The sequence below is a fragment of the Onthophagus taurus genome, chromosome 5 (genome assembly GCF_036711975.1).
Source record: "Onthophagus taurus isolate NC chromosome 5, IU_Otau_3.0, whole genome shotgun sequence".
In the NCBI taxonomy this organism is placed as follows: domain Eukaryota; kingdom Metazoa; phylum Arthropoda; class Insecta; order Coleoptera; family Scarabaeidae; genus Onthophagus; species Onthophagus taurus.
In genome coordinates, this window is record NC_091970.1 from 3905889 (window position 1) to 3925615 (window position 19727).

The 19727-nt window shown below is 32.1% G+C and overlaps 6 protein-coding genes across 10 annotated transcripts; 3 read left to right on the forward strand and 3 right to left on the reverse strand.

Annotated features, from left to right (window-relative positions):
• Positions 1–404: 404 nt before the first annotated feature.
• On the reverse strand, positions 405–2664 carry LOC111426516 (diacylglycerol kinase epsilon). Its single transcript, XM_023061062.2, has 7 exons — positions 2273–2664; positions 2051–2219; positions 1721–1999; positions 1298–1661; positions 913–1247; positions 723–862; positions 405–675 (listed from the first exon to the last, which is right to left on the reverse strand). Exons 1-7 carry the CDS (start codon positions 2513–2515, stop codon positions 556–558), a joined length of 1650 nt encoding a protein of 549 aa, XP_022916830.1. The 5' UTR covers positions 2516–2664; the 3' UTR covers positions 405–555.
• A 365-nt stretch (positions 2665–3029) lies between these two features.
• Positions 3030–6518, forward strand: LOC111426739 (vacuolar protein sorting-associated protein 18 dor). Of its 2 annotated transcripts, XM_023061409.2 has the most exons (6): positions 3030–3171; positions 3221–3748; positions 3807–3854; positions 3907–4221; positions 4297–5904; positions 6010–6518. In XM_023061409.2, the coding sequence occupies exons 1-6, from the start codon at positions 3094–3096 to the stop codon at positions 6484–6486; spliced, it is 3054 nt and encodes a 1017-aa protein (XP_022917177.2). In that variant the 5' UTR covers positions 3030–3093; the 3' UTR covers positions 6487–6518. The 2 variants fall into 2 exon arrangements, with proteins under 2 accessions (XP_022917177.2, XP_022917178.2); XM_023061410.2 differs by lacking the exon at positions 3807–3854.
• LOC111426738 (transmembrane protein 94-like protein l(2)k05819) lies at positions 6510–11858 on the reverse strand. Of its 2 annotated transcripts, XM_023061407.2 has the most exons (13): positions 11526–11858; positions 10036–11473; positions 9811–9984; positions 9471–9754; positions 8961–9407; positions 8678–8806; positions 8257–8491; positions 7927–8135; positions 7452–7878; positions 7141–7396; positions 6996–7089; positions 6781–6945; positions 6510–6729 (listed from the first exon to the last, which is right to left on the reverse strand). In XM_023061407.2, the coding sequence occupies exons 1-13, from the start codon at positions 11633–11635 to the stop codon at positions 6657–6659; spliced, it is 4041 nt and encodes a 1346-aa protein (XP_022917175.2). In that variant the 5' UTR covers positions 11636–11858; the 3' UTR covers positions 6510–6656. The 2 variants fall into 2 exon arrangements, with proteins under 2 accessions (XP_022917175.2, XP_022917176.2); XM_023061408.2 differs by lacking the exon at positions 8678–8806.
• A 73-nt stretch (positions 11859–11931) lies between these two features.
• LOC111426500 (ATP synthase, subunit F) lies at positions 11932–12563 on the reverse strand. The gene is made up of 2 exons (XM_023061040.2): positions 12436–12563; positions 11932–12295 (listed from the first exon to the last, which is right to left on the reverse strand). Exons 1-2 carry the CDS (start codon positions 12512–12514, stop codon positions 12051–12053), a joined length of 324 nt encoding a protein of 107 aa, XP_022916808.1. The 5' UTR covers positions 12515–12563; the 3' UTR covers positions 11932–12050.
• Positions 12564–12738: 175 nt separating this feature from the next.
• LOC111426498 (defective in cullin neddylation 1 domain containing SCCRO3) lies at positions 12739–14277 on the forward strand. Its single transcript, XM_023061039.2, has 2 exons — positions 12739–13229; positions 13288–14277. Exons 1-2 carry the CDS (start codon positions 13154–13156, stop codon positions 14103–14105), a joined length of 894 nt encoding a protein of 297 aa, XP_022916807.1. The 5' UTR covers positions 12739–13153; the 3' UTR covers positions 14106–14277.
• Positions 14278–15119: 842 nt separating this feature from the next.
• On the forward strand, positions 15120–19512 carry LOC111426800 (BAG domain-containing protein starvin). Of its 3 annotated transcripts, XM_071195867.1 has the most exons (3): positions 16538–16666; positions 16729–16809; positions 17194–19512. In XM_071195867.1, exons 2-3 carry the CDS (start codon positions 16744–16746, stop codon positions 18718–18720), a joined length of 1593 nt encoding a protein of 530 aa, XP_071051968.1. In that variant the 5' UTR covers positions 16538–16666; positions 16729–16743; the 3' UTR covers positions 18721–19512. The 3 variants fall into 3 exon arrangements, with proteins under 3 accessions (XP_022917301.2, XP_071051968.1, XP_022917300.2); XM_023061533.2 differs by lacking the exons at positions 16538–16666; positions 16729–16809 and adding an exon at positions 15120–15371; XM_023061532.2 differs by lacking the exon at positions 16538–16666 and having other exon boundaries at positions 16673–16809.
• Positions 19513–19727: the final 215 nt, after the last annotated feature.

Genomic DNA, 19727 nt, shown 5'->3' on the forward strand with positions numbered 1-19727 from the left:
ATATGTGTAATGAAAAATAAGTTGCAACAAGTTCTAAAACTACATCTTTATAAGATTGGGTGAAATATAACTTGGAATACCTAAAAGGGATAATAAAAATACACATAACCTCAAAAAAAAAATTTTTAAGTTACTTCATAAATTAACTTAAGAAAATACGAATTTAATCGTTGAATTATGGAATATTAGAACCGTATCAGGAAATATAGTTAAAATAAATACTTAGAAAGCATTGGATTAAAAAAAATTAATTTTATATCACCAAATTATTTAAAGTTTTAAATTAAGCATTTAAAAAGAAACAATTTAAACTACTACAAATCGCATTCGATTAAGATGCTAAAAGTCCAGTTTTGATCCAGTTTTAATAAAAAAGAAATAGTGGAGGAATAAAATTAAAAAAATTAATTTTTTGGTTATGTTTTTAATTCTCAATACTTAATAATTAACTATAAAATAGTGTTTAAGTAGATATTTATATGAATAAATAAGTAAATAATACTGTGATATTTCAATACAAAGCGTTAAAAATTATTGGAAAATACATACTTATATTTATTTGGTTTTATTAACGAGAACTGTCGCTTGATCGACTAAGGATATCTTAAAAACAGCAGGCATCTGCTCCCAAGGTTCCCCATCAACTTGAACTGGAGCTTTCGATTTTAAACGAATCTAAATCACATATATTAATTATTAATATTAAAAAAATTAATTCTAACCTCAACAATTTTAGCTTGCCCAATTTTATGGGGAGTTGATAAACCAACTTGTAACTGAGCTATATGGAATGAAGAATAAATTCCGACAACTTCTAAAACCCCATCTTTATAAGATTGTGGTGAAACATCGCTTAGCATACCTAAAAAAGTAATAAAAATTAACCTAACCTAAAAATTTTTTTTTAATTACTCCATAAATTAACTCCTGCGCCCCAAGATTGGATATTAAGCACGACAATTGATTCTAATTCCGGTAATTGCACCAATTTTCCGTCTAAATACAAATCGACGCGGTTTTCTATGTTTCGACAATCAGCAGCTACGACTTGTTGAGTTCCAAAGCAAAGATACAACAATTTATTAAAAATTCGATTGCTGAATAAATAAAATTTGCTATCTCGGGTTCTATGGAAATCCAAAGCGACCTGGGCGTCGACTCCCACGCTGAAATAGTTATACATGTAAGCGGATTTTGATGGTAAACGGATTCCTAAGTGACGATATGGGGCTACTTCAACTCGCCATCTTAAAATAAAATAATTAATAATTAAAATTTTTTCTTTTTTAGTATTTACCTATCAAAAGTGTTTGTTTTTGCATTAGCAATATCTTTCATAATCTTTTCGGTATCAATTTCTGATGAAAGTTGTTTTCCCCAACCTAAAACTCTAGAAAGATCATTTCCAGTGCCTAAGGGAAGTATGCAAACAACAGGCTGAGGTTCCAAATCCATTCTGTGTATAGAAGATAATAACCATGATACAGTTCCATCACCCCCAGCAACTAATAACCGAATTGGTTTGGGTGCCACTAAAATACTCCATTGTAAAGCGGCAGCTGGGGGGCGTTCTGCAAGATCTAAAACTTGGGCCGGATTCAATATTTTGCGAAATTCAGATAAAACTGCATCTCCGTCATTATTTCCTGATTTACGATTAGCTATAAAATGTATCAATTAAAATTTAAGACGAATTTATTAAATTTTCTTGATTTATCACCAACTACAATTAATGGGAACCAATTTTTCCACCCAGGATCTTTAACTCCCCTCAATAATAAGTGTCGGTGAATACTGCTTTTCATCCGAGCCACCTGGACACACCACGGGGGTACAATCATGTTTTGAAATGGGCCAAAATCACATTCTTGCGAAATATTTTTAAAACAACTTGTATGAACGGTTCTTTGACACCAACAACATTGATAATCGACCAATCCGGGTTCCATCGAACAATCTTCGTTACAAACGGAACAGACTGCACCCAACGATAAATTTCCTTAAAATAAATTTAAAACAATTAAGTTAAATGTTGTGTTGATTTATTTACCTTTAACCCAATGATGTAAATGCACATCATTTTTGCTGGTTATAACTTTACATAAAAGCTGTTTATTAGCTTGCTTAATACAATCAGTATCCGAACAAACTCCGCAACAATCACAATAAACACCAATACCATTTAAAAGCAACGATTCGCATATCGAACAATACCAAGCCTTGGGATTTAAGAAATGCAATAAAAAAGAATTTGACATCAATTCCAAATTACCTTTGATGAAACATTTATAGGTTTCCAATTATGATTTTTAGTTGCGTCTCTAATTGGTACATTAATATCGTTACCACTAAACCATTTAAAGAAGTAATAGCTGATTACACAAATGAGAAATGTTGAGAAAACGGGTACGAATACGCCCCCGTTTGGTACAAAAGTCCCCCCTGTCCACATTATAGCGTTCGGCAGAGGTAATCGTGCCTTATTATTGAATGACCTGGAGGCGGTAAATAACATCGGAAGCGGTCATTGCAAAATTACGGTTTATTTATGGGTTAATAAACAGATTTTTTAGTTTAAGGAGTTGGATGTTATCTAAAACGGGTATCGTCTGTAAAAACATCTTTAATTTTGAATGTTTACAAATTTTGACGTTTCGGTAAAAAAAAATAAATGTCAAGTAATCATTACTACCAACTAATTTTAGAATAATAAATATATATTTGTAATTTTTTATAATACATTGTTCTGTATTATTAATTAAACCGATTGGTTGAATTAATTTATTCATTTTATTAAAATTTAAAAAACTAATTGGTAAGACAACTATAACAACTATAAAAATTAAATATCCTTATATTTTTAAATAAAAAAAAAATTAAGTAAAAACGAACTAACACCCTTTTTTATAGATATATATTAATTTAGTTTCGATTTATTATTGTAAACTTGTTTATTAAATTTAATCAACTTAAATTTCGTGATTGATTCTGTTAAAGTGCCATCTATCGAGAAAAGAAAGATACCATATCTTTCGCTTTGACTGTGCTTTAACGTTTCTGTCAAGACAGGTTAAAATAAAACAAACAACAAAAATGACTTCAATGTTCGATCAATTCGAGGAGCCCCAATCTCAAGATTTTAAATATGAATCAATTTCAGCGGCAGAATTGGTGATTATAATATATCCCCTTACATTAAAATCTACACTTTCTCTTTTAGAACGCATTGGGTTACATTCAAATGAGGATTGAGCCAGACGCCCCAATTTTCCAAAAAACCAAGAAAAACCTTTCAATACCCGATAAAGTGAGTCATGTTGCAGTGGGAAATAAATTTTTATATATTGCAATGACGGCGAGTGGAACTTTATTGAGAATTAACTTAGCTAATAGCCAACAAGAAGAGATATCGTTGACTCGACATTTAACTGGAAATACCCTTTCAAATTTGTTTCTAGACCCAACTGGAAATCATTTATTTTTGATGTTTATGCCAAATACTCCAACAGATAGTTCTGAGATGTATTATTTATCAAAAAAATCGAATAAATTAAAGAATACCACGAAATTTCGAGGTTATAAAGTCACCGCAGTTGCTTGGAATCCTTATAATGAGTCGGAAATGAGTACGGGTCCTATTTTATTAGGAACTTCGATGGGATTAATTTTTGAAACCGAGTTAGTTTTGGAAGGGGAGAAATTTTTTACTTCTGGATTTTCATCGGGTATTGAACAATATTGGAGGCAGGTACGATTGTTTAATATTAAAGTTTTTACGTGTTTATTTCATTCTTATTTAAATTAAGCTGCCTAATTATTTGCCGTTATACGGTAATAAAGAAACGGACGGTTTGGTAAATTTATTTATTTTAGTTACAATAATAAAATAATTCTTTTTTGAATTAGGTTTTCGATATTGGTCGAGGAACCCTCACCCCAATTTCCGGATTATATTTTTATCAAATCCCATCGATGGATAAATATTTCATATTAGCAGCTACACCTCAACGATTATATTATTTCGATGGAAAAGTCAACAAATCCGAGCGGCCCCTTTTACAACAAGTTTTTAATAAATACTTGAACGTACCCGAAGACGAAACTTGTTTTTTCACCGAATCTAATTTAAAATATTCCCGATTACGATTATGGGGCGACTCGGTGAAGGAAACTCCGATAACTTACGTTTGGATGACTGAAATGGGCCTAAGATACGGAAAAGTATAATTTAATTCTTATAACCTCAAAAAAAATTTGACAGTTCGAAATTCTAACCTAACTTTTTTTTATTTTTAGATTTCGCCGTTTTTTTCAAACGATTCAAAGAAACCAATAAAAGAAATCATCAAAAAACATTCCGATTTCATTAATTTCCCAAAACCAGCTTACGATAATTTATCACAAACAACGGTGCCTCCATTTAATTTAATAACGACTCAATTTCATGCTTTAATTGCTTACAATGATTCAATAAAAGGGATGTCTTTGTTGAGTAAAGAGCTCGTTTATGAGGATAATTATAACGAGGCGTTTGGGAAATTGATAAACATTGTGCAAGATCAAGCAACGGGGAACATTTGGGCGATTACGGAACACCAATTATTTAAGTTTATAATTACTAAAGAAGAACGACATGTTTGGCAATTTTATTGTGACCAAAAAGAGTTTGATTTGGCGAAAAAGTTCACTAAAAATAACGAAGTTCATTATAATCGTGTGTTAATAAAGGAAGCAGAGATGCTGTTCCATGAAAAGAAATTCGTTGAAAGTGCTCAATGTTACTCGGAAACTCAATCGAGTTTCGAAGAGATTTGTTTAAAATTTTTCCAAGCCGAACAATTGGAGGCGTTAAAAGTTTTTTTGTGTAAAAAATTAGATAAATTAACGATGCACGATCAAGCTCAAATAACGATGATTGTTTTGGTAGTTATCGAGTTATTTTTGGAAGAATTAGAAGCGATGCGATTAAAAGGAGAAGAAAAAAAGAACGTTTATCACGATTTACAAAAACAGTTTGAGTCGTTTTTGGCTTTAAAACAAGTTTCCGAGTGCATTAAAACGAATAAGTCATCAATTTATAATTTAATATCGAGTCATGGTGATCGAGATAATTTAAAAAAACTTACGATTGTTAATAAGGATTTTGAACAATTAATTAAGCAAAATATTTATAATAACGATTTTTACGAAGCTTTAAACGTTTTAAAAGGACAAAATAATCGCGAACTTTATTACCAATTTACTCCAATTTTAATCCAAGAAGTTCCAGCACCAACCGTAAAAGCCTTAATCGACCAAGGACGCAATTTAATCCCCATAAAATTACTCCCAGCTTTCGTCAGCTGCCAAGAATATCAATACACCCACATTATTCGTTATTTAGAATTTTGTAAGGATATTTTAAAAACCAATGAAAAAGCTTTACACAATTTATTATTATCGTTATATTCTAAATACGACCCGGATAAATTAATAACTTATTTGGAATCACAAGGAAATAATTCAATGTTGGTCCAATATGATGTTTATTTTGCGTTGAGGTTATGTCAAGAAAATCCGAACTTAAAGGCAGCTTGTGTTAAGTTATCCGCACTTTTGGGGATGTGGGAGTCGGCCGTTGATTTAGCGTTAACCATCGATGTCGATAAAGCCAAAGAAATCGCTAATATGGCACCGGAAAATGATGCGGAATTAAGAAAAAAGTTGTGGTTAAGTATCGCCGAGCATGTCATCAAATCAAAAGAAAACGATGTTATTGATAATAATACACCATCGAAAGACGTTGAAAAGGCCATGAAATTATTACAAGAATGCGAATTATTACGAATCGAGGATATTTTACCGTATTTTTCAGATTTTGATACAATCGATCATTTTCGTAGTGCTATTTGTAATTCTTTGAAGGTTAGTTTTTGTATTAGCTAACTTCACTTTGTTTCGATTTTTTATTTTCGCCACTAGATGGCGCGTTTTTCGATCTAAATTTATTAATTAAATATTTATTTTTAGGAATATAATCAACAAATTCAAGATTTAAAAGATGAAATGGACGAAGCTACAAAAGCGGCTGAATCGATTCGCGAACAAATCCAATCTTTCCGTAATGGTTATACGATTATAAACCATCGAGATGTGTGTGACGTTTGTGAAAAAACTTTGATGATGAGAGCTTTTTATGCGTTTCCGTGTCAACATCGTTTCCACACTGATTGTCTCCTTAAGGAATTGACACCACATTTAGGACCGGCCAGAAAAAATAAGCTATCTGATTTACATAAGCAATTAAACGCGATCAATAACACCCAAACTTTTGATAATATCAGTACTGGCTCGAGTGGGATTTCGCGAAAAGACGTTTTAAAAGCTGATATCGATAACATTATAGCTTCTGAGTGTCTTTATTGTGGTGAAAATATGATTAGAAATATTGATATGCCATTCTTTGATGACAACGAATTCGACAGAATTATTAAAGAATGGGAATAATAATTATGTAATTAATAAAACACTTATTTAGATCGTTTTATTTTATTTGAAGATAACACTCCATATACTTTTTATTGTAAAAAATAAGATTAATTTCAAAAAAGGCAGTTTTTTGTCAGACTTTGAATACTCGGTTTTGTTCTTTTTTGGTGGTGTGACTAGTTTTAAACTTAAAACGGCGAATTCATCCCTAATTTTGTACCAAAATCCAGTCTTGCACGCCTTTGATAGCGCAAATTAACCCTGAAAGCGATAAAAAGTTTTAATCGAGAAAACATAACCTAAAAAAATTACTTTATTTCGTGTTTTTTGATAACCTCGTTTAAAACTAAGGTTAAAACCGGCGATAAACAACCAAATATTAAAAAACCATGCATTGGGTTGAACCCCAAAGTCTCTGGGAGATCCCCATAAATTGTAAACATATTTATAGCCGAATAAATTAATTGGAAAATAGTTCTAAAAAAATTAATTAAATCAATTGAAGAATTTCTTTTGCTTAATTTTACATTATTATAACTGCTCCTGTCCAAATTAAGTTATGATAAGGTTTCTTTTTAATAAATAAGTGTTGTCGGAAAACAAATCCAGCTGAAATAGGAACTAAAAAATATTAAACATTAATTACGTTAAGATAAGGTATTAATAACCAACCTAAATGTAAAACGATGAGTATTAAACTCACATTTTGAGCTTGAATTATTAAAGGGCCAAACTCAAAATCGCTGTGAATCACAGGGAAAGTTGAATTAGCGTCAAAATGTGGCAAGTAAAACCAAAGACACGTACAATTCTGTATGAAACAGAAATTGTTGCAATTAGTGGCCACCGTGGCCGCGTAAGTTAAGATAACTATCACAATAAGTAACGTAAATTTACTTCCATAACACCACAAAGCAAAAATAACCACCTAAAAAAGAAAACAATACAACATAATCTTAATATATATTTTTTATTTAACTCACATCTTTATTAAAAGCGATTTGATTTTTAGGTTGCGGTTTCTTCATTATATCTTTATCGAAAGGTGATGCCATTAAACTGACACTTAACAGTGGTACAACGAAGCAAACAAGCCATAAAACTTGCCCGGGCGTTAAAAGAGCCGGCAACATAAAAACGTTGGTTAAAAGTTGGACAAAACTAATCGTAACGGAACAACACAACCAGAATTGAACGCAATTCCATAAATTTGAAACGAAATGTCGTGATTCCCGGATTAATTGGTGAATCGGAATCGGTTGTTGTTCGCGTTTCATCGATAAAGAACAAGCGATCGAATTTAATTTTCGCGATAAATCAATCGGTGATGGGACATCTTTCGGAAGATTTTTTAAATCATACGGAGTGAGTTTTTGACATACTTGAGGGTATAAAGGTTCAACCGAGATGCTAAAAAAAATGGTATTAATTAAAATTAATTTGAGATGGGTTAATTACCTTGCATCAGCCTGCATAAAAATTCCCATATTTTCATTGCTAGCAGATGAGCCGATTACACAAACAACTTCATCGTAATCTTGCATAATTTGAAGCATCTCTCGTGTTACGGAAGCTGTACAATCGGTAAATAAAGATACTAATAAAGGAACGTTGTCTACTTTTTCAATGTGAGGACGTATTTTATCAATTCCTCTTGGTAATTTTGCCTAAAAATAAAAATTAATTAAAAAAATATATAAAAAAGATGATTTGAGGTTATGTTTTTGACATAACCTCAAATTTTTTTAGGTTAATTTTAATTATTTATTAGGAATTAATTTAACTAACCCTATTTGACATATCAAAATTAATTGGGGCACTATGTTCGCTACTATCATTAGTTAAATGGCTCATTGATTGCCAATCGTGTGGATTTCCTGGATCATGAACACTCTCGTTGCTATTGCACTTATCTTCTTGTCTCAACATCGGAATAATTTCATTTTCAAATTTAACAACCGTATAATCCGTATTGATAGCTGATGGAGCTGAGAAACTCATCGCTCGAGAAGCTCCGAGGTTGCTAAAAAAATAAATTCACCTCAAAAATCTCACTTTTTCGTTAAAATTAATTAAAAACATTTAACAAAAAACGAAGCAATCTTCTACAGCAAGCATTCAAAGTAGTACTCCATTCCACCACAATTTTTTTTGCCAAAATCTACAATTTTTTCTGTAATAATTTTTTGTGCTTATTTTTTTTGGGTACCTAAGTTTGGTTGAATGAGTCGGTGACCCAAGAGTGGTGTGAAGTCTTCGGGCGCTTTGAGAGATGCGACGTTTTTCACACATGTAACCGGTGCCTCTTCTAACGGCGACCAATGAAGCATCCGGAAGTCTTTATTTTGCGTAACAATACATACAACAGAGAAAGAGTAGAGAAACAAAACAAACAGAAACACAAAAAAGATTTTAGGTTAGCAATTTAATCCATAAAATTCATTCAAAACATTAAATACACATTTATTAACCCTAACGTTATTATTTCTCACCTAATTCTATCGCTTAATAATGAAATATGGCAATTCCAACCACTCTCCAACCCCATTTTTTCGCTAAAAACCCTCGATCTAAGCTCATTTTCTTTACTAAAATGAACGAATCGTATACAAGCACGTTCTAATTGCTCAATTAATTGGACCATATCCGATTGTGCTTGATATTGCATGGTGACCATACCAATAAAAACTTGGTTGCATTGCATATCGAAGCAACTCTCCGCATCACACGCTTCCAAAGAAGGGCTATCATTGTACAACAAGGAATCCGTGCTATAAAATTGAGCTAATGGCGTTTTTATTTTCGGCTCTAACACGTTTTTACTGCAATCCCAATGAACAGGAGTAGGGCTTCTATGAGTTCTGTATAAATGACGACTATCGCTTGGTAATTCCAAATAAACTTCACTTAATTTATTACTAACTCCTTTAGAAAGTGGTCTAAAACGGAAAAAATATTATTTTGATGTTAGTCAATTTAATGTCATTTTAAAAAAAACTTGCCTGTAAGCAAAAGCTGTACAATAAGCTGTTAAACTACTTCGTTGATAAAAATCTTGTATTTTTTTTCGATCCGCCGGCGTTAAGGGGCATAAATCGTAGCCGTCCCAAAAGTCCACGCACGAATCCAAAATGATATCGGCCGTTCCTTGGGATAAAAGTTGCACGGAACCGCTACTTAACTCTTTAACGGCGACTGCGAACATGTGCGGGAAAGGAAATTTTAATTTCGTGGACATACTTAATGATCTGGCGTATTTATTGTCCCTCCTAACCATTTCAGGTTGCTAGAATCAAAGTAGAACAGTTAATCGGAACGAAAAAAAAATGTTAGTGAGCGTACTAAATGCCTAAAAGTGGACAACTGCTGTTCCAAAGCAAATATTTTGTGAGCTTGGTCAAGAAAGCCGATTTCTTTAGCCAGCTCGCACAAACATCTCCTATTGATAACAGGAACCAGATTTTCGTTATACATTGCCTCGCATGTTATGTGTGAACAAAAAGTTGTGTAATGTTCCTTAAAAGAATTTAATTTAGCAAGAAGTGAATAAAATATCAAAAAACTTACTTGCGTATCAATATTACAAGTATTCAATAAAATCGAAAGCCCCAACGGCTTCAAACTGGTCAAAAATTTCTCCCATTTTCTATCATCGAAGTGTAATTTAAACGGATCTGACTGATTATGGGTTAAATCAAGTACTTCACCCACCGTTGAAGAAGCACAATCTTCATTAAACTCCGAAGTTTCTTTCCCTCCCTCTTTATTCGTTAAATTCTCATCGATTTCGCATTCAATATCGTCCAAATTCGAGTTTAAACTAGACGATTTCGATAAATTATCCGAATTACGAAGAAAAAATACTTTTTCCGCCGTGGGATTAGGCCAAGATAATATCCCCTTTTTATCAACACAACACAAAGCTGTCACACTGCCCAAAACGTGCACAATATTCGTCGTTCTCGAGATAATCTCGCTTTCCCCGCGGACCACGTCCAAAAAATTCCTCCAAATAACTTTCCAATCGCATTTTACTTGGTGATAAATAAAAGTATCATTCTCTTCCAAGTCATTTAAAGCCATCGAGCATTGACAGTTTTCATCATATAACGCTTTAAAATGCGCCACTCCGTAGCTGTTTAATAAACTCCAAGTAATCGGGAATAATAAGGGTAAGAAAGGTAAAACTGTGGATACGGGGATTAAAAGGAATAAGTTTAACGTTGATGATTTCCCGATAAATCGTTCCAAATAAAAGTATCGGAACAAATTTAATAACAAAACCAATAAAAAAAATGTTGGCAAAATGATTCTTTCCATGATTTGAACCATCACGTAGTGTCTTTGTTGATTTTGTAAGCTCACTGGGCGATCTAACGCTTGTTCCAAAGCAATTTTTAAATTATCGATGTAAGGGGTTTCTTTCAACCGATATTTCTTACATTCCAAAGGTTTCCGCGACTTTGGAATACTAAAAATTTCATTTTCCGCGCGTAAATTCGGACTAAACATCTCTTTGGAGTGCAAAATTGGAAATTCGGTGTTTTTATCGATCGCCTCACAATACCCAGGACTTAATTGCCCCGGTCGCATTAAAATCACATCTCCTGTCACTAAAAGGGCCCATGGTAAATTAACGATTTTATTATCTCGATAGGTCCATTGTAAAGTGATACATGGCGAAGGTGGCAAATGTATTTGTGGATAATTCTCATAACCCCACTTAATTTTTTCTAAATTTATACTTAAAATATCCAAAAGTTTATTAACCCGGTTTGGTATTTCATTGTATCGTAACTTTCGGTCGTAATATTGAAACATCCCGTTAAAAATTAACAGAAATAATAAAATTAAAGCTTCAACTAAATAAATCCATAATGAATTTATGTAATATGTTACGATCAATAAAATTATACACAATAAACTAAAAAATAACGAGAGGAAATTAACCGTTGCGTGTTTATTCCTAATAAGAAACCCCTTTGTTATCCAAGTGTTTAATTTCCTATAAAAGAAATAAATCAAAATTAATTCAACTAATTTTATTTTATTATTACCGATTCTTTTGTGATGCTTTAAATTGATTTAAAACCGACGCTATCTCCCCGTGTAATCTTTTAAGGGCTTCTTTTGTCGCTAATCCAGTTCCATTTAAATCCTGCTCCATAACAAATACTACTTTTAATACTTTATAATTATAAATTTAATTTTTTGAGGTTATGTCATCACATCAATCAGAGATTAAGTAATAAATTTGAATTCAAACCGATTAACACTCATTCTCAAAGAATTTAATCACCGTTTTAAACTCTAAATTAATATTTAATGTGGATTTACCCAAAATAAAACGTATATATTACATTGTGTTATGTAAATTTGTTTGATTTATATTTGGAGGTTATCTTTTCCTGCAAATTCCTAATTTACCGACATCAACTGACATTTATCAAAACGCTTTATTCCTTCCCAAATTATTTATTTTCTTTAATACAATTCAAAATTAAACAATGTGTTCTTTTTAATTTTTAATTCGACTACAAGCTGTTTTCTTCTACCCCCGTCTCGATCCTCATCATTTACATTTAATGATATTTGTAGTTCCTATGCTTCTTAATCTTGCCGTAATTTAAGAAATAAAATACAGCCATTGAAACACTGATCAACTGGAAGAAACCAGCGATTCCGGCGCGTTTCGGTTGGATATATTTATGTTGCCATCTCCACCAAGCCCGACTGCAAGCCCCGGCTACGGCTTGTGGACTTTTAGTTCTCCTCCCAAACCATGAACCTAATTCGCCAAGTTTTACTTGACCAAATGGGGTATCCGCTAAAAATATTAAGTTAAATAAATTTAATTGAAGATTATGAAACAAGAAACAGTGATGTGGTTATGTAATACAAAAAAAGTGAGGTTATAATTTTCTAGGTGGGTTAATTTTAATTAAAGAATTAGTGATGGATACTCACGCTTCCCGTAAAAACGTGCAGGATCATAAGGACCGTGCACTTTCGGATTATATTCAGCGGGATAATCTCCAAAACCCATTTTTTGGACTTCACTTCAGCAGGTCAATATGGCCACGAGTGAAGTTAGTTGAAATTGAAACTGACAGGGATATAAAAATAATTTTATTAATTATAATTATTAATTATTTATTTTATTGCGATATTATTAAGATTTGTTAATGATGATGTAAAATGAAATGAATTTTTAAGATTGTTTTAGTAAAAAAATTATTTCTTAATAAATGTCATTTTAAGAACGCATCCCACGTCAGCTGTCACTACAAATGTCAAAAAAAAAACGATAGTTTTTCCATAAAATAGTTAATTTCTAACTGAATCACCTCACACATCTCCGCAAAATCAAGAGAAAACCCGTTTTAAGCTTGCAATTAAGCAATAAAAGACGATCCATGCGGCTCGGATTAAGTTCAAAGAACCCGAAACGTCGACGACGATTTTAAAGAACCACTTGGTAGGAGATTAATTTTTTTTATTGTTTACTAGGGAGAGAAAAGGGGTTTCGATGCGTTTTCTCGCGGACGGTTGAATTGGTGGTTTTGTCTCTCTCAAACGGGGGACGCTTGTGTGTTTGTGGGAGACACAGACGGGGCAATGCACGTAGGCTGTCCTTGCGGGGTTGAAACGAACGGTTCGCGACGGCTTTCGAGGAGGCCCTCCAATGGGCAGCTGTTTAACTTGTTTCAAGGAGCCAGTAACTTCGGCCCTCGACAATTCCACACATTGTCATAGAGAGGGTGAGTAAATTGTTAAATTAAAATTTTATCACTAAAATAATCTTCTTCATTACAACAGAAATGCCTGAAGCTCGTTTACATCCAGCCCCGAGTCATATAGCACCTCAATCACCAGACGATAACATAATAATAAGCAACGGTAATCATTTACCAATTATAATACAAGATACGGGGGGCCGTTTTACTGCCAAGAGACCTCACATAATAAAATTAGCGCCTACAATGGGGATTGGAGATAGTAAACCGTCCGATGTGAAATTAAATAATTTATTTGATAATTACCGAGAGAAGGATGAAGATATGATCCGAGTCGATGGAATAATACAGCTGTGTAAAGACTTGCAGGTACTCCCAGAAGACTTTAAAATATTGGTTTTGGCCTGGAAATTAAACGCGGAACAAATGTGTCGATTTACTCGCGGAGAATTTGTAAACGGGCTAAAATCAATGTGTTGCGATTCAATTAAAGCCGTACAAAATAAACTGCCTGATTTAGTGAGTGAAATTGAAGACTCTCCAGAACTATTTAAGGACTTATATCGGTTTACGTTTAATTTCGGGTTAGATATCCAATCGGGACAAAGAAGTTTATTAACAGAAATGGCGATAGATCTCTGGAACTTGGTTTTCACAATACGTAAACCACCAATTTTAACACGATGGATTAAATTTTTACAACGGCACCCAAGCATCAAAGGAATCCCGCGGGATACTTGGAACATGTTTCTTAATTTCTCGGAAACCGTCGGTGACGATTTGAGTTCGTACGATGATAACGAAGCGTGGCCGAGCCTGTTCGATGACTTCGTTGAGTACGAAAACGATCAAATGAACCAAAATATATCGACGGAGAAAGATATTGAAGCGCGAGATTGATTTTAAATTAAGTTTTAAGCTGTGTATAAATATACGATAATTTTTTTTAATGAAATTGTTTCTACTGCCTATATTTGTTAAACTAACACTTACTGATAACTAAGTAAAGAGAAATGTGAGAAATCAAGATAAATAAGAATCAAATATAAATAAAAGGAGAAAACGTTCATGATATGATTAATTTTTTTGGAAAGTATTTAATATTTGTCTTTATAAGTTTTTTTTTGTATATAATGATGTGTACAGAAACCGAATAAAAAAAAATATAGGTGTATTTACTTTTTTGTGAATAAAATTTAATTAAAACGACTTAAAATGAAATTTGAGGTTATGGTTGCTTGGTTGTTATTCCGGTAGAGTTCGAACTTTTGTTCATATCATATTTATTTAATCACAGTGCTTTCATGATATATTTAAGCTTTATCACAGTTTGTCTTTACATACAATATAATTATAATTTGAGATATGTCAAAACTTGTATCACAGTTACTTTACTTTCTTCAGCGTTACAGCTCAGGGTGAACCTTAGCCTGCTTCACGACTTTACGCAATCCATCTCGGTCAGCCTTTCCAATTTCCCACCTCCATACTTTAAAGATCTCTCTCTAAAATACCTTCAATCTCTGCCTTTGTTGATATTCGTAATTCTCGTTGCTCACATATTACTCCAAATATTAGTCTGATTATTTTTCTTTGAAAAACAAGAAGTTTCTTTCTTATATTGCGGTGATTCTTTCCATTCTCTTTCCCAATTATTGTATATTTCGTTTTCCATGATTCTAACTACGTGATAACCTCAATTTGAAGTTATTATTGTGACAACCTACACCAACTTCACACCAATTTTTTTAATTTATTATTTTTATTGATTATTACTAATAATTAAGTTTTTTTAACACAAAATGATTTGTTATTAATTAATTTTATTTCAAATTAAATTAATTTAATAAATCGAGTTTTATTTAAAATAGAAATGAGCGAGATGGATAGTATGCAAAAGAGAAATGAAATCGCTGTGAAGTTAGTCGTTGTGGTTTCTCCTTCGGTGGATAATATTCCAGATGATTCTATAAACCGAGACGTACAGAAAAGCGAACCTTACGTGTTCTAAAATACGCGTTCGTAAGTTATCGCGAATGTTGCAGTGGTTCTGATAATTTCGCTCGATTTAGCGGAAATTGACCTTATAAAAAAAGAAAAGTTGGAGGAGAGATACAATTGGATCTTTTTCTTACCAAAAATATGTCATATCCAAATTCGCCATTTGTAAGTAATCTAAACCTAACCTCAAAATTAATTTATTTATATAAAAACTTTTTTTAACATTTAATTAAATTAACAAATTATTTTTGATACGTTTTAGTAACAATAAAAAATTGGTGTATTTTAGTTATTTATTTATTTTTATTTAATGATTTTTGTAATAATTCTAACCCAATTTTTTGATTTATATTTAATTTTACATTAAGATAATTAAACGCGTAAGTGTTGGTTTTATAAAAGTTGGGTTCGAAAAGGCGATTTCGTTTTTAAAGTAACACTTTTTGGACTTGTGCCAAAATATTTAGAAAACATAAAATATTTTCGCTTTTTTATAAATTCTAAAAATTTTAACTTTTCGTATTATTATTATTAATTATTTTTTTTTTAATTTCTCATCGTAATATATCATTTTTAATATTAATAATAAACATTTACAAGGTTTATTTACTTATTTTTGACGTTTCTGGGTCATCGGTAACCTAAAAATTAATCTCAGTTTTTTTTTTGATTTAACATTGGCAATTCTACGTGTCAAAGTTTTTAATTCAACTTCACGATTGTTTATTAAACGAGTTATTTTTAATAATTTTTAGCCTTTTTAAGCGTTTAAACTCGATTCTTTTTTGATCGTGACCGTTTTTCTTCTGCAGGAAAGTCCCAACACAAATTAAGCCACACTTGCAGTTGAATTAACGTTGGTGTGAGTATTTCCCTAAAATTACTTGCTTTTTTGTGTTATTTGCATCTTGTAGTTCAAAATCATCATTTAATCGAATAAATTTACATAAACCATTAACATAGAGCTAAAAATTTACCATGTCAATTTTTTTATTTTTAAAAATGATCTAATGCGCGTTGTTACGTAGCATAACAATAAAAATAGGTTAAAAAAGAAGCAATTTCAAATAATTTCCTGTATTTATCTCAATTATTTATATAAAAAAATTAGTCATGTTATGAAACATCACCAATTTAGGTTGGTGCGAATGCATCGAGGTAATTCTTTGTTTATGAATCAGATTTTTACTATTTTTAACGTTCTGATAAGTAAATTAGTTCAATTATGACTCATTATTATTAATAAAAATGAAATTTGGGCGATTTTACTTTCTAAATAGCAATTTTTCGCGGATTTTCTAGAATAGAATGGAATAGAATTGAACTAGAAGATTCTCGTAGAAAGAAAAAAAGGGGTGGGGTTAAAAATGGGCCAATGAGCGTGCGAGATCCCCCCCTAATTTTTTCTTATTCTATAAATGTGACGAATTTCGGTCTGAAATGTCAGTTATAAAATTGAGGTTAAGTTAATAAGTTATTTTTATTAAACAAATAAATAAATAATTTTGTATTAATAAATTAGTCTGAAGTAAAGAAAATGTCAACGCCTTGTGTGGATAACCCGAACATTTTGCTGGAAAATCAGGGTCGATTAAATCCAGATGTAAGTTGGAAAAGAATTTTTTTTGTGATGAATTGAGTTCTCAAGGTTTTTTCCTTATATGTTAATAATCGACCTACTTGAATTGAACGATTAAGACGAAAACGAAAATAAAGGATGAAAGGCACGAAATGTAACCTAAAAAGGAAAAATTAAATTTATTAATAAAAAAATTATTATTTATTAATTTCGATTAATTAAACGACGAATTAAGTGGATAAGAAATAAATAAAATTAATTAAAAAAAATATAACAAATTAGTGAATGCAACCCAAATGACGTTTAATTTGATGTTGATACATAACCTATAAATGTCAAACAATAATTTTTGGACGATTTAAATTAAAATGTTTTTTTTTATTCTAAACTATTTTTTTTTATTTTTAGAGTGGTTTTCCGTTCGAAGACGATTTTGGTGATAGAAATTTTCGTTCCCAACTTGACGATATCGCACAGCGTCACCCGGAATTTGCGCAACATTTAAATTTCGATCGGTTTCCGAGTCAAGGACGCCGTAGAAGGGGCTCCGACGAGCGGACTCAACCCCCGCCGGAGAATCGCCGATTTGAGCGCCCGTTTCGGTCGCGTTTCGAAGATTTTGGGTTTCCTTTTGGTGCTCGGGAGTTCGAGGAGGGTCCATTTTACCGGGAAGAAGATTTTTTGCCAACAGAGAGAGAGGAGCAAAAAAATCCCGTTGAGGAGGAGAAATTGAGCGAAAAAGAGGAAGGTGGTGTTAAAAAAAATATCCAACAAAGTAATACGGTTGATTTGGGGAAAAACCAGGAGCCGGTTGATGATCAAAGAGGGCAAAGATCAATGTCTGCCCCACCAGAGAATCGCCCAAGATTTGTTTCTAGTATTAACATCCCCGTTCAAGGGTTACAAACTCCCGGAGGTGGTGAACAAATGGGGGGGAGGTCGTCCCAGCCGGAAAAACCGATGGAACGAGTTATCCCGATTCATGTCGAGGGAAGAGATGAACCCGTTTTACCAAAAAATCCTAACTTTACAACTAACCAACAGCAACAACCTCAACCGGAACGGATTTTTGGGAGAAATCCGAACCAATTTACTCAATTTTTAAACAAAGGTGAACCCCAAGTGAATCAAGATGAATTATTTAAACAACAACAGCGAGGTTATCAACAAAAACAAAAAGAGAATTATCAACAACAAAAACAACACGAACAAGAACAACCACAACAACAACAAGAAGAAGAATGTTGTGAATCTCAAGAAGAAAAGAAAAAGCCTTTAACTCAATTAGATCAAATTCAAAACATACAAAAGGATGTTTCCGAGTTGATGAATCGTGTTGAAAGGTTTAACGGAAAACCAAAAGATAAAGAGTACCTTTATTTGGATGAGATGTTAACTCGTAATTTGATTAAATTGGATAACATTGAAACCGAGGGCAAAGATAATATAAGGCAAGCTCGTAAAGAGGCGATTAAATGTATTGAAGGATGTATCGGAATCTTGGAAGCTAAAGCGAATGCTAATTTAACGAAGGAGAATGTCGTGGAGGAGGAACCTAATCAAATTCAAAACGATAATGAAATGAAAGAAATAAAAGATGAAGTGAAAGAGGAAATAAAAGATGAAGTAAAAGAGGAAAGTAAAGAAGAAATTAAAGAAGGAACGAATGAAAATAATAAGGAAGATGTAAAAGAAGAAATAAAAGATGATGATAAAAATAAATGTGAAGAGATTGAAGTTGAAAAAGATGTTCCTGGGGGTTCATTGGAAGTTTCGGGTGTTGCGCGAAGTGGAACTTTGGTTGTTGAAGAAACGCCGATGGATGTTGTTGAAGGTGGTGGTGATGTTAAGAAAGAAGTTGATGATAAAGAAAGTATAAAGGTGGAGGAGAAAAAGGAGAAGAAAAAAGTTACAAAAAAGAAGGAAAAGAAATAAATTGCCTTTTTGATTATCACAAAGCTGTGATTTTGATTGCGATTATTCACCCCCTATTTTAATAATTATTTTTTTTAAGTTAATTTTTCGTTTTTACCGTCCGTTTTTAATTAATATTATATTTATTTATATAAAGAATTAAATTAAATTAACCCTTTTTTGATGTACATAGATGACCAGTATGTTTTTTAGGTTGTGCCATATGTACATAATGTATCACATTGATGAAGAAATTTTCTTAATTTAGATGATTATTAAACGATGTAGAGAAGAATTAATGATGCCTTGCTTTTTTGTAGAGATCTCGTTGACAAATAAATTAATCTCTACTTAATATTTAAGTAATAATATTAGTTTTAGTAATTTTTTGTGGTTTTATTTAATCTTAATTTTTTTTTTGTTGTTATTTTCGAATAAAATGGTTTTTTCTACCAAATTTCTAATTTTCGATATGTGATCATGACACAAGCTGTAATGGGGTCATACACACTTATTAAATTTAGAGAAAATTTTTATGTCAAACGATATATGCAAGTATATGCATGAACACAAAGTAAAAGAAATATTTTGATCAATTTTATATTTTGCGTAATTTGAAGTGAAAAATAGCAAATATTCAAACGAAATAATTTCGCGGCTTTTCTGTGACGTAGGAACCGCACTGCCTAAAACAAGTTAAATTGTCCGTTAGATAGCGCTTGCGGTGTGACAGTGTCAAAATAAAACCATGGATGTAATACAGTGTCTCTATTACATCCATGAACAAAACATAATAAACATAACCTACAAACACTCTATCTCTTTTCAATACAACCTAAATGACGTTCATCTCTTTCTCGCATTTGAGCGGGGAGCAGGGGACGCAAAAGTGAGAATCGTACGTCATCAACGCGGGAATTTTAAAAGCGCAAATGGGTATATAAATTTTCAATAATTTTTTTAACAATGATTTTGTTCGAAAATATAAAAAAAAAATAACGGTAACTATATTTTTATATAAACTTTCA